Source organism: Anomaloglossus baeobatrachus, chromosome 7 (assembly GCF_048569485.1).
Source record: "Anomaloglossus baeobatrachus isolate aAnoBae1 chromosome 7, aAnoBae1.hap1, whole genome shotgun sequence".
In the NCBI taxonomy this organism is placed as follows: domain Eukaryota; kingdom Metazoa; phylum Chordata; class Amphibia; order Anura; family Aromobatidae; genus Anomaloglossus; species Anomaloglossus baeobatrachus.
In genome coordinates this window covers 288,794,942-288,808,903 of record NC_134359.1, presented here as the reverse complement: position 1 = coordinate 288,808,903, position 13,962 = coordinate 288,794,942, and the positions used below count along the sequence as shown (strand labels likewise).

Below are 13,962 nucleotides of genomic sequence, written 5' to 3'. Positions count from 1 at the left end.
GATTTCTCTTTTTCATCCTGCCTCCTGATTCTCGGCTGCTCTACCCCGGGTGTCCTGCATGCAGCGATGTCACTTGTGGCCCCCAATGCAAAATCTCCCAGCAGGGTCCACAATTATCACTGGTCTTCAATGGTATTCTCATACAAAGACACCCATGCTGTGCTCACTACCTAAGCCAGACCCCTTTACATAAGATGCATAGAAAAGATGACTAAGATGACTGCGTCTGTCAATACTGACATTAATCTATATAGAAAATCACTGTTTTAGGTCTAATATTGATTCATTTGTTAACTAGAATCCTCTGCATAGACTTAAAATTTAATGATAAAAATTTGTTCTTCCTGTATCCACCACTAGAGGGAGCTCCGTGCATACAGATTTATTATTGAGCTCTGTGATTCCTGCAGCCACCACTAGAGGGAGCTCACTGCATACATTTTTATTATTGAGCTCTGTGTTCATTGTAGCTGCCGCTGGAGGGAGCGCTCTGTGGGGCCGCCGCTGGAGGAATCGCTCTCTGTGGGGCCGCCGCTGGAGGGAGGTCCCTCTCTGTGGGGCCGCCGCTGGAGGGAGGTCTCTCTCTGTGGGGCCGCCGCTGGAGAGAGGTCTCTCTCTGTGGGGCCGCCGCTGGAGGGAGGTCTCTCTCTGTGGGGCCGCCGCTGGAGGGAGGTCTCTCTCTGTGGGGCCGCCGCCGGAGGGAGCTCTCTCTCTCTGTGGGGCCGCCGCCGGAGGGAGCTCTCTCTCTCTGTGGGGCCGCCGCCGGAGGGAGCTCTCTCTCTCTATGGGGCCGCCGCCGGAGGGAGCTCTCTCTCTCTGTGGGGCCGCCGCTGGAGGGAGCTCTCTCTCTCTGTGGGGCCGCCGCCGGAGGGAGCTCTCTCTCTCTGTGGGGCCGCCGCTGGAGGGAGCTCTCTCTCTCTATGGGGCCGCCGCCGGAGGGAGCTCTCTCTCTCTGTGGGGCCGCCGCTGGAGGGAGCTCTCTCTCTCTGTGGGGCCGCCGCCGGAGGGAGCTCTCTCTCTCTGTGGGGCCGCCGCCGGAGGGAGCTCTCTCTCTCTCTGTAGGGCCGCCGCTGGAGGGAGCTCTCTCTCTCTATGGGGCCGCCGCCGGAGGGAGCTCTCTCTCTCTGTGGGGCCGCCGCTGGAGGGAGCTCTCTCTCTCTGTGGGGCCGCCGCCGGAGGGAGCTCTCTCTCTCTGTGGGGCCGCCGCTGGAGGGAGCTCTCTCTCTCTGTGGGGCCGCCGCCGGAGGGAGCTCTCTCTCTCTGTGGGGCCGCCGCTGGAGGGAGCTCTCTCTCTCTGTAGGGCCGCCGCCGGTTGGAGCTCTCTCTCTCTGTGGGGCCGCCGCTGGAGGGAGCGCTCTCTCTGTGGGGCCGCCGCGGGAGGGAGCTCTCTCTCTCTGTGGGGCCGCCGCTGGAGGGAGCTCTCGCTCTCTTTGTGGGGCCGCCGCTGGAGGGAGCCTGTTCTGCGGCCGGTCAGATTTTTATCATTGTTTCATAAACGCAGCCCTGACCACTAAAAATATTTTAGGAAATTGATCCGGGCAGAATTTTGGACCTAATCAGAAATTAATGGCGATCAGGGACCAATCGGACAATGCCCAGACCTCTGCTAGATGCCACCTGTCTCCATATGACTGGGTGGTCCGTGTTACACAGTGTCCTGGTGCTGTACCCGGCTCTGCCCCCCATTAGCGCACACTGCCCGGTGTTTTGCACAGATGTCCTCGCCTTGTGCTGAGTGCTCGGGGTTTTGCCTCGTCGGTGTTTTCTGACCTCTGCTCCATTACACCAATTTGTAGCATTCATCTGTTGCGTGTCTCCTGGTCCTTAATTTTACTGCGCTCCATTAAAAGTGAGTCACAAACTCCGCAACGCAAGACGCCGGCTGATCTCTGCTTGTAGAGCTGTCAGCGAATTCTGCCGTTCCCTCCAAGACGTCCCACACAGATCTGCACTGGCCCAAATCCAACATGGGGTGTAAAGGAGCATTGTCTAATTACAGAGTCATCAGCGCCGAGCGTAAGGATGAGGGAGATGTCTCGTAAGATTATAGCGTCTTGAATAGTTACAATTATCAATGTTTGACCCAAAATTGTAGAGAAAAATGGACGTCGAGAAGGACTGTCCTCACAGACCCTGCCGAGATATACAGCGTAGGGTAATCCTAGAACTGGACTAGACGGGTGGGGTTCTTAATAAGTGTATTTTAGTCCAGTGTAGTCTAAGACTGGGGTGTACTAAACCGTGGTAAATATCCCCCAGAATTTACTGTATACGTTAAGTCATATTGCACATACATTACTTATCCTGTACTGGTCCTGTATTATACTCCAGAGCTGCACTCACTATTCTGCTGGTGCAGTCACTGTGTACATACATTACATTACTGATCCTGAGTTACCTCCTGTATTATACTCCAGAGCTGCACTCACTATTCTGCTGGTGCAGTCACTGTGTACATACATTACATTACTGATCCTGAGTTACCTCCTGTATTATACTCCAGAGCTGCACTCACTATTCTGCTGGTGCAGTCACTGTGTACATACATTACATTACTGATCCTGAGTTACCTCCTGTATTATACTCCAGAGCTGCGCTCACTATTCTGCTGGTGCAGTCACTGTGTACATACATTACATTACTGATCCTGAGTTACAGTTAGGTCCAGAAATATTTGGACAGTGACACAAGTTTTGTTATTTTAGCTGTTTACAAAAACATGTTCAGAAATACAATTCTATATATAATATGGGCTGAAAGTGCACACTCCCAGCTGCAATATGAGAGTTTTCACATCCAAATCGGAGAAAGGGTTTAGGAATCATAGCTCTGTAATGCATAGCCTCCTCTTTTTCAACGGACCAAAAGTAATTGGACAAGGGACTCTAAGGGCTGCAATTAACTCTGAAGGCGTCTCCCTCGTTAACCTGTAATCAATGAAGTAGTTAAAAGGTCTGGGGTTGATTACAGGTGTGTGGTTTTGCATTTGGAAGCTGTTGCTGTGACCAGACAACATGCGGTCTAAGGAACTCTCAATTGAGGTGAAGCAGAACATCCTGAGGCTGAAAAAAAAGAAAAAATCCATCAGAGAGATAGCAGACATGCTTGGAGTAGCAAAATCCACAGTCGGGTACATTCTGAGAAAAAAGGAATTGATTGGTGAGCTTGGGAACTCAAAAAGGCCTGGGCGTCCACGGATGACAACAGTGGTGGATGATCGCCGCATACTTTCTTTGGTGAAGAAGAACCCGTTCCCAACATCAACTGAAGTCCAGAACACTCTCAGTGAAGTAGGTGTATCTGTCTCTAAGTCAACAGTAAAGAGAAGACTCCATGAAAGTAAATACAAAGGGTTCACATCGAGATGCAAACCATTCATCAATTCCAAAAATAGACAGGCCAGAGTTACATTTGCTGAAAAACACCTCATGAAGCCAGCTCAGTTCTGGAAAAGTATTCTATGGACAGATGAGACAAAGATCAACCTGTACCAGAATGATGGGAAGAGAAAAGTTTGGAGAAGAAAGGGAACGGCACATGATCCAAGGCACACCACATCCTCTGTAAAGCATGGTGGAGGCAACGTGATGGCATGGGCATGCATGGTTTTCAATGGCACTGGGTCACTTGTGTTTATTGATGACATAACAGCAGACAAGAGTAGCCGGATGAATTCTGCAGTGTACCGGGATATACTTTCAGCCCAGATTCAGCCAAATGCCGCAAAGTTGATCGGACGGCGCTTCATAGTACAGATGGACAATGACCCCAAGCATACAGCCAAAGCTACCCAGGAGTTCATGAGTGCAAAAAAGTGGAACATTCTGCAATGGCCAAGTCAATCACCAGATCTTAACCCAATTGAGCATGCATTTCACTTGCTCAAATCCAGACTTAAGACGGAAAGACCCACAAACAAGCAAGACCTGAAGGCTGCGGCTGTAAAGGCCTGGCAAAGCATTAAGAAGGAGGAAACCCAGCGTTTGGTGATGTCCATGGGTTCCAGACTTAAGGCAGTGATTGCCTCCAAAGGATTCGCAACAAAATATTGAAAATAAAAATATTTTGTTTGGGTTTGGTTTATTTGTCCAATTACTTTTGACCTCCTAAAATGTGGAGTGTTTGTAAAGAAATGTGACAATTCCTACAATTTCTATCAGATATTTTTGTTCAAACCTTCAAATTAAACGTTACAATCTGCACTTGAATTCTGTTGTAGAGGTTTCATTTCAAATCCAATGTGGTGGCATGCGGAGCCCAACTCGCCAAAATTGTGTCACTGTCCAAAGATTTCTGGACCTAACTGTATATCCTGTATTATGCTCCAGAGCTGCACTCACTATTCTGCTGGTGCATTCACTGTGTACATACATTACATTACTAATCCTGCGTTACATCCTATATTATACTCCAGAGCGGCACTCACTATTCTGCTGGAGCAGTCACTGTGTACATACATTACATTACTAATCCTGCGTTACATCCTATATTATACTCCAGAGCGGCACTCACTATTCTGCTGGAGCAGTCACTGTGTACATACATTACATTACTGATCCTGAGTTACCTCCTGTATTATACTCCAGAGCTGCACTCACTATTCTGCTGGTGCAGTCACTGTGTACATACATTACATTACTAATCCTGAGTTACCTCCTGTATTATACTCCAGAGCTGCACTCACTATTCTGCTGGTGCAGTCACTGTGTACATACATTACATTACTGATCCTGAGTTACATCCTGTATTATACTCCAGAGCGGCACTCACTATGCTGCTGGAGCAGTTAATGTGTACATACATTACATTACTGATCCTGAGTTACATCCTGTATTATACTCCAGAGCTGCACTCACTATTCTGCTGGTGCAGTCACTGTGTACATACATTACTGATCCTGAGTTACATCCTGTATTATACTCCAGAGCTGCACTCACTATTCTGCTGGTGCAGTCACTGTGTACATACATTACTAATCCTGCGTTACATCCTATATTATACTCCAGAGCGGCACTCACTATTCTGCTGGTGCATTCACTGTGTACATACATTACATTACTAATCCTGCGTTACATCCTATATTATACTCCAGAGCTGCACTCACTATTCTGCTGGTGCATTCACTGTGTACATACATTACATTACTAATCCTGCGTTACATCCTATATTATACTCCAGAGCTGCACTCACTATTCTGCTGCTGCAGTCACTGTGCATACATTACATTACTGATCCTGAGTTACCTCCTGTATTATACTCCAGAGCTGCACTCACTATTCTGCTGGTGCAGTCACTGTGTATAAATACTCTCATAATGCCCCACAGCAGGGCAGGATGTACAGAACATCAAGTCACCAGTAGGGGGCAGCAGAGAGTACAGTAACAGCTTGACTACACTATAATCCCTATACAGTACCTGTCCTGGTGCTTTCTATCCCCGGTGACCACTGACCTGTTTCCCCCTTCCCTGGTCTATGGCTGCTGCTGCTGTAGTGGTTTTGGTTATAGTTTAATCCCATTGTCACCTCGGTCTCACACATTCCTCTACAGATCCAGCGTCCTATGCCAAATCTGTGGAGCTGCACTCAAAGCCGAACATCTGTAAATTAGGCCCTCGTCTGCAGCAAGTGGGGGCGGGCCCTCGTCTGTGGTAAGTGGGGGCGGGCCCTCGTCTGCAGCAAGTGGGGGCGGGCCCTCGTCTGCGGCAAGTGGGGGCGGGCCCTCATCTACGGCAAGTGGGGGCGGGCCCACGTCTGTGGTAAGTGGGGGCGGGCCCTCGTCTTCACATGACATGTCTCCGCTTCAGTTGTTCTGCTTTCCTATGACTGGATCCAAACCCTTGTTATTACATCCATTCTTGCATTTGTTCATCACCCTCTAGGGCCGATCCTATATGTGTCTCCATTGCCCTAGGGGGCCATTCATGTACAGTTGAAACCAAAAGTTTCCCTCCGCTTTCTATAAAGACACATCTGCAGGTTTTTCCCTCCGCTCTCTATACAGACGCATCTGCAGGTTTTCCCCTCCGCTCTCTATACAGACACATCTGCAGGTTTTTCCCCCCGCTCTCTATACAGACGCATCTGCAGGTTTTCCCCTCCGCTCTCTATACAGACACATCTGCAGGTTTTTCCCTCCGCTCTCTATAGACACATCTGCAGGTTTTTCCCTCCGCTCTCTATAAAGACACATCTGCAGGTTTTCCCCTCCGCTCTCTATAGACACATCTGCAGGTTTTTCCCTCCGCTCTCTATACAGACGCATCTGCAGGTTTTCCCCTCCGCTCTCTATACAGACGCATCTGCAGGTTATTCCCTCTCTCTCTATACAGACACATCTGCAGGTTTTTCCTCCGCTCTCTATACAGACACATCTGCAGGTTTTTCCTCCGCTCTCTATATAGACGCATCTGCAGGTTTTTACCTCCACTCTCTATACAGACACATCTGCAGGTTTTTCTCACTATCTGACATGAAATCAGAATAAACCTTTACCGGTTTAGGTCAATTAGGAACCAAAATTATTTACGGTATATTTGCCAAATGAGAGAGAAAGTTTTAAGGCATTTTTATTACTTTCCGCAAAGTCAGAAGTTTCCATACACTAAGAGCACTGTGACTTTAAACAATATAGGACAGCCCATATGATGTCATGTCTTTGGAAGCTTCTGATAGGTTTATTGGCAACATCTGAATTAATTAGAGACACACCTGTGGATGTATTGTAATGCACACCTGACACACGGCTTCTTTGTGTAGCATGGGAAAGTCAAAAGAAATCAGCCAAGATCTCAGGAGGAGAATTGTGGGCTTGCACAAGTCTGGTTCATCCTTGGATGCAATTTCCAGATTCCTGAAAGTGCCTCGGTCAGCCGCAGCAAAACACCCCCACACCATGATGCTGCTGCCCCTGTGTGTCACAGTGGGGATGGTGATCTTAGGCTTCAAAGCTTCTCCCTTTTTCCTCCAAACATAACGATGGTTATTATGGCCAACCCGTTCAATGTTAGTTTCGTCAGATCACAGGACGTCTCCAGAAATTAAGGTTGTCTTTGTTCCTGTTGCATTTGCAAACATTAATCTGTCTTTTCTATGTTTCTTTTGGGGTAATGGCTTCCTCCTGGCAGAGAGGTTTTCAGCCCATGTTGATACAGTTCTCATTTCACTGTGGATAATGACACAATGTTACCAGCTTCCGCCAGCATCTTCACAAGGTCTTTTGCTTTTGTTCTTGGGTTGATCTGCACATGTCTGACCAAAGCACGTTCATCTCTGGTACACAGAACCCGTCTCCTTCCTGAGCGGTGTGATGGCCGGACATTCCCATCTTGTTTGTACTTGTGTATAATTGTTTGTACAGATGAATGAGGCATCTTCAGGAATCTGGAAATTGCATCCAAGGATGAACCAGACTTGTGCAAGTCCACAATTCTCTCCCTGAGATCTTGGCTTATTTCTTTTGACTTTCCCATGATGCTGCACAAAGAAGCCGTGAGTTTCATCTGTGCATTACAATACATCCACAGGTGTGTCTCTAATTAACTCAGATGTTGCCAATAAACCTATCAGAAGCTTCCAAAGACATGACATCATCATATGGGCGGTCCAATATATGGTTTAAAGGCACAGTACTCTTAGTGGATGGAAACGTTTGACTTTGCAGAAAGTAATAAAAATGTCTTAAAACATTCTCTCATTATTCTGACATTTGGCAAAGCAAATATAATTTTGGTTCCTATTGACCGAAAACAGGAAAGGTTTATTCTGATTTTATGACAAAGAGAAAAACCTGCAGATGTGTCTGTATAGAAAAGGGAGGGAAAAACCTGCAGATGTGCCTGTATAGAGAGTGGAGGGAAAAACCTGCAGATATGTCTTCATAGAGAGCGGAGGGAAGAACCTGCAGATGTGTCTGTATAGAGTGTAGGGGAAAACCTGCAGATGTCTTTATAGAGAGCAAAGGGGAAAACCTGCAGATGTGTCTGTATAGAGAGCGGAGGGAAAATCCTGCAGATGTGTCTGTATAGAGAGCGGAGGGAAAATCCTGCAGATGTGTCTGTATAGAGAGTGGAGGGAAAAACCTGCAAATGTGTCTGTATAGAGAGTGGAGGGGAAAAACCTGCAGATGTGTCTGTATAGAGAGCAGAGGAAAAAACCTGCAGATGTGTCTGTCTGGAGAGCAGAGGGAAAAACCTACAGATGTCTTTATAGAGAGCGGAGGGGAAAAAACCTGCAGATGTGTCTGTATAGAGAGTGGAGGGGAAAAACCTACAGATGTGTCTGTATAGAGAGCAGAGGAAAAAACCTGCAGATGTGTCTGTCTGGAGAGCAGAGGGAAAAACCTACAGATGTCTTTATAGAGAGGGGAGGGAAAAACCTGCAGATGTCTTTATAGAGAGCAGAGGGAAAAACCTGCAAATGTGTCTGTATAGAGAGCGGAGAGAAAAACCTGCAGATGTCTTTATAGAGAGCGGAGGGGAAAAAACCTGCAGATGTGTCTGTATAGAGAGCAGAGGGGAAAGACCTGCAGATGTGTCTGTATAGAGAGCAGAGGGGAAAGACCTGCAGATGTGTCTGTATAGAGAGCAGAGGGGAAAGACCTGCAGATGTGTCTGTATAGAGAGCGAAGGGAAACATCTGGTTTCGAAAGTATGTGCCTCCATCACCCTCAGAGGCCGGTCCTGCACCTCATGGGCTCACTTTTTTGTATACAACTATATGTGCAATATTTCGCACCCACAGGGACCGTTTCTCCCAGATGACGCTATGGTCCCTGATGTTTTGTATATGATCACCCATGAGATCTCTGCGGTGTTCCATTGTTGGGAGGAAGGGGGGGGGAGGAGGGGAGTCAATAATTGCACCTACCATCTACTCTATCCCATTGATCAAGAAATGGCCGGAGGGGGCTGTGTGGGGCCAGAGAGGGCCTTGTGGGGCCCCCTCGGCCCCTGATTTGCAGCCCGTTGTTTAGGTTGCGTCGTGGCTCCGGCAATAAATGGTGACTTGCACTTTGTGTCCCTTTTATATCTGCTTGAGAGCCTCCAACACCAGGGACCGTCCGGCCGGATTAATGATCAATCCCCCCAACCTGCTGGCGAGTTCCTCGGAGTCAGCACTTCTCCCGCTTCGCACCTTGCTGCTTTCTCCACTCAGTATCGGGAGACAGCCGGACGCAGACCATGGAGCGAAACGCCACCGTAACGCAAAACCTCATGGCGCAATTCAACATCTCCGATATCATTGTGATCGTGGCTTATTTTGTGCTCAACGTGGCCGTGGGCATCTGGGTAAGAAGTGACCGATCCTAAAACCTCACTGTGCAGTTGAATACAATCTATTGCTTTCTGTTATCAGCCATTTTAGGCTATGGAGAAGCCGACCGTAGTGTTCTTTATTTGGTTGTTCTAACGTTAGACTCCCATCTGTAGTGTTATTGGTCTCTTGAACATTGCTAAATTTTTGGGATCTTTTAACCCTTTAAAGACCAGAGTGATTCGGTGCCAAATGACCAAACCCTGATACTTTGGCTTGTGTAGTAGTTTCACTTTTTTGCATTTTTTTTTTTCTTTTTATGTTATTTTTGTAATTTTTTTTCATGTTGCTTTTTTCCACCATATTAGTGAAGATGAGGTCAAAATAAAATGGGGCATCTTAAGGGTTAAGGCGGTGATTCCCCCCCCCCCATCCCCCAATCTGTGGGTCATCCATAGTTGCATAATCTGCTATAATGAGCCTGTGTTTGGCTCTATGACTGGCAGGTAATTAGCAAGTGACAGAGAGGTCCCTTGCTTATTATCTTAGTATTAGTAAGTTGCAATGTTTTGCATCTGTTTTATTGCTATATTGTTTGCATACCATAATAGGATTAGTGCAGATGGACGGTTTATTGCACTCTAGGGGCATTTGTTTTTAGAAAATGTAGGACCCCTCGAAGACCACGTAAAATGAATGGCGGGCAGCATGAAACAGCGCGAAGGCAGCCAGTTATATATATTTTTATACCATAGGCAGAGATGTAAATAGTCCAGTGCCACCACCAGCCGGCTTTTCAGGAAATGTATGGGTTTCGTATCATGTCCACACACGGGAGAGACCTGTCAATCACCTGCAACAGCGCTGGGAAGAGGCGGCCAGGAACAGCTCTAGGAAGAGTGCAGCCAGGGATGCCACTGGGAAGATAGCCGGGCAGGGACGGCGCTGGGAAGAGAGGGGCTAGGGACGGCTCTTGGAAGAGAGGGGCCAGGGACGGGGCTGGGGAGAGAGGGGCCAGGGACGGCTCTGGGGAGAGAGGGCCAGGGACGGCTCTGGGGAGAGAGGGGCCAGGGACGGTGCTGTGAAGAGAGGGGCCAGGGACGGCGCTGTGAAGAGAGGGGCCAGGGACGGCGCTGTGAAGAGAGGGGCCAGGGACGGCGCTGTGGGGGAGAGGGGCCAGGGGCGGCGCTGTGAAGAGAGGGGCCAGGGACGGCGCTGTGGGGCAGAGGGGCCAGGGGCGGCGCTGGGAAGAGAGGGGCCAGGGACGGCGCTGTGGGGCAGAGGGGCCAGGGGCGGCGCTGGGAACAGAGGGGCCAGGGACGGCGCTGGGAAGAGAGGGGCCAGGGACGGTGCTGGGAACAGAGGGGCCAGGGACGGCGCTGTGGAGAGAGGGCCCAGGGACGACGTGGAGAGAGGGGCCAGGGGCGGCGCTGGGGGAGAGAGGGGCCAGGGGCGGCTCTGGGAAGAGAGGGGCTAGGGACAGCGCTGGAAAGAGAGGGGCCAGGGACGGCTCTGGGGAGAGAGGGGCCAGGGACGGCGCTGGGAAGAGAGGGGCCAGGGACGGCTCTGTGGAGAAAGGGGCCGGGGACAGAGCTGGGAATAGAGGAGTCAGGGACGGCGCTTGGAAGAGAGGGGTCGGGGACGAAACTGGGAAGAGTGCGGCCGGGGATGGCGCTGGGAAGAGAGGGGCCAGGGACAGCACTGGAAAGAGAGGGGCCAGGGACGGCGCTGGGGCAGAGAGGGGCCAGGGGCGGCGCTGGGAAGAGAGGGGCCAGGGACGGCGCTGGGAAGAGAGGGGCCAGGGACAGCGCTGGAAAGAGAGGGGCCAGGGACGGCGCTGGGAAGAGAGGGGCCAGGGACAGCGCTGGAAAGAGAGGGGCCAGGGACAGCGCTGGAAAGAGAGGGGCCAGGGACGGCGCTGGGAAGAGAGGGGCCAGGGACAGCGCTGGAAAGAGAGGGGCCAGGGACGGCGCTGGGGGAGAGAGGGGCCAGGGACGGCGCTGGGGGAGAGAGGGGCCAGGGACGGCGCTGGGAAGAGAGGGGCCAGGGACAGCGCTGGGAAGAGAGGGGCCAGGGACGGCGCTTGGAAGAGAGGGGCCAGGGACGGCGCTGGGAAGAGAGGGGCCGGGGGCGAAACTGGGAAGAGTGTGGCCAGGGACATGGCTGGGAAGAGAGGGGCCAAGGACGGCGCTGTGGAGAGAGGGGCCGGGGACGGGGCTGGGAAGAGAAGGGCCAAGGACGGGGCTGGGAAGAAAGCGACCGGGGATGTGGAGTGTCAGTAGACAGTTTTTTAGTTGCCATTTTTTCAATTCAAGATTTTGCCAATTAGACCTCTGAATCCTGAGTGCCTTCTCCCATCTGTCTGTCTGTTGTCACCACTAGGTGGCGCTGTGTGTATTTAGCTCCTAATAACATTTTTGTACCAATTTGATTGTTGGGAGTCCGGAGCCAAGATCACAGGAATGGGGATAGGGGCTAAACGTGATAGAAAGACACTTCAGCCTCCTAGCGATGTCCAAGGGTGAAGAATCTCTTGGGCTTCTCATAGGAGCGGTCGATATCGGTGTCCTCTGCATGTAAATGTCTCCGCTCTGGCGTCACAAAGTAGTGATCATGAGAAGATCTGCATATCCTTCTACTCTTCCCATTGAAGAACATAAGCATAACTTGGCTGATAAGAGAGAACAATAGATTGTGGCTATTACACCAAATTGAGCAATGATATAGCAAAGGATTGTGACCTGACCTTGAAGTACTCGAACACCAGACACCGTCCACCACAAAGCAAATTTCTATCTCTGACTCCCCACATTGTAATATCATTGGTAGCCAGCGGTTCATGGGACTAGTCCCTGGTGGTCCCGTGTTTCATTATTACATACTGCCCTGCGCTTTATTCCAGAGTCTAGTGGTACCTGTCCCAAGGATTTGCGTCCTGTGCTTTATTATTCCAGTCTCTCTTATATAATGTCCCTGGTGTCCAGTGGTTTCACACTCCAGTATCGAGTGGATTACTTTGCCAGTTCTTAGTGCTTTATTAGTCCACGTTCTATTGTCTGGTAGTTCAGTATTCTCATCTCTGGCTTCTGGTGTTTCAATTTTCCAGTCCCTGTTGTTACTAGTTTACTATCAAAGTCCCTGGCATCAAGTGCTTTCGTATTTCAGTCCCCTGGAGCCTGTTTAGTTCTTCAGTCCCTGGTGTCTAATGCCCTAATATTCCCTCCCCGGTGTCTGATGTTTAGTAATGTAGTTCCTGGTGTCTAATTATTAAATAATAGCATCCTTAGCTTCTAATATAATCGGGTCTCTGTTTTTTTTATTCAAGTCCCTGGTGTCCAGTGGTTTAGTATCAAAGTCTCTGTTATCTAGTGTTAGTGTTTCAGTCTTCTAATCTCTGGTGTTTAATGGTTTAGTGTTCCAGTCCTTGGCGTCTAGTGGTTTAGTATCCCAGTCCCTGGTTTCTAGTGGTTTAGTATCCCAGTCCGTGGTGTCTAGTGGTATTAGTATCCCAGTCCCTGGTTTCTAGTGGTTTAGTATCCCAGTCCCTGGTGTCTAGTGGTTTAGTATCCCAGTTCCAGGTGTCTAGTGGTATAATATCACAGTCCCTGGTTTCTAGTGGTTTAGTATCCCAGTCCGTGGTGTCTAGTGGTATTAGTATCCCAGTCCGTGGTGTCTAGTGGTATAATATCACATTCCCTGGTTTCTAGTGGTTTAGTATCCCAGTCCGTGGTGTCTAGTGGTATTCGTATCCCAGTCCGTGGCGTCTAGTGGTTTAGTATCCCAGTCCCTGGCGTCTAGTGGTTTAGTATCCCAGTCCCTGGTGTCTAGTGGTTTACTATCCCAGTCCCTGGTGTCTAGTGGTTTAGTATCCCAGTCCCTGGTGTCTAGTGGTATAATATCAGAGTCCCTGGTTTCTAGTGGTTTAGTATCCCAGTCCCTGGTGTCTAGTGGTTTAGTATCCCAGTCCCTGGTGTCTAGTGGTTTAGTATCCCAGTCCCTGGTGTCTATTGGTATAATATCACAGTCCCTGGTTTCTAGTGGTTTAGTATCCCAGTCCCTGGTGTCTAGTGGTATTAGTATCCCAGTCCCTGGTGTCTAGTGGTATTAGTATCCCAGTCCGTGGTGTCTAGTGGTTTAGTATCCCAGTCCCTGGCGTCTAGTGGTTTAGTATCCCAGTCCCTGGTGTCTAGTGGTATAGTATCACAGTCCCTTGTGGTCTAGTGGTTTAGTATCCAAGTCCCTGGTGTCTAGTGGTTTAGTATCCCAGTCCCTGGTGTCTAGGGGTTTAGTATCCCAGTCCCTGGAATCTAGTGGTTTAGTATCCCAGTCCCTGGTGTCTAGTGGTATTAGTATCCCAGTCCCTGGTGTCTAGTGGTTTAGTATCCCAGTCCCTGGTGTCTAGTGGTATTAGTATCCCAGTCCCTGGTGTCTAGTGGTTTAGTATCCCAGTCCCTGGTGTCTAGTGGTTTAGTATCCCAGTCCCTGGTGTCTAGTGGTATTAGTATCCCAGTCCCTGGTGTCTAGTGGTTTAGTATCCCAGTCCCTGGTGTCTAGTGGTATTAGTATCCCAGTCCCTGGTGTCTAGTGGTATTAGTATCCCAGTCCCTGGAATCTAGTGGTTTAGTATCCCAGTCCCTGGTGTCTAGTGGTATTAGTATCCCAGTCCCTGGTGTCTAGTGGTTTAGTATCCCAGTCCCTGGTGTCTAGT

At 49.6% G+C, this 13,962-nt stretch overlaps 1 protein-coding gene across 1 annotated transcript in view; it reads left to right on the top strand.

The window, feature by feature from the left end:
• Window positions 1-9,173: 9,173 nt before the first annotated feature.
• SLC5A10 (solute carrier family 5 member 10) overlaps window positions 9,174-13,962 on the top strand; it is a 114,388-nt gene continuing 109,599 nt past the window's right edge. The window contains exon 1 of the mRNA XM_075318347.1: window positions 9,174-9,289. Coding sequence (XP_075174462.1) covers window positions 9,182-9,289 — 108 coding nt within the window. The 5' untranslated portion in view covers window positions 9,174-9,181. The remainder of the gene's footprint in view (window positions 9,290-13,962) is intronic.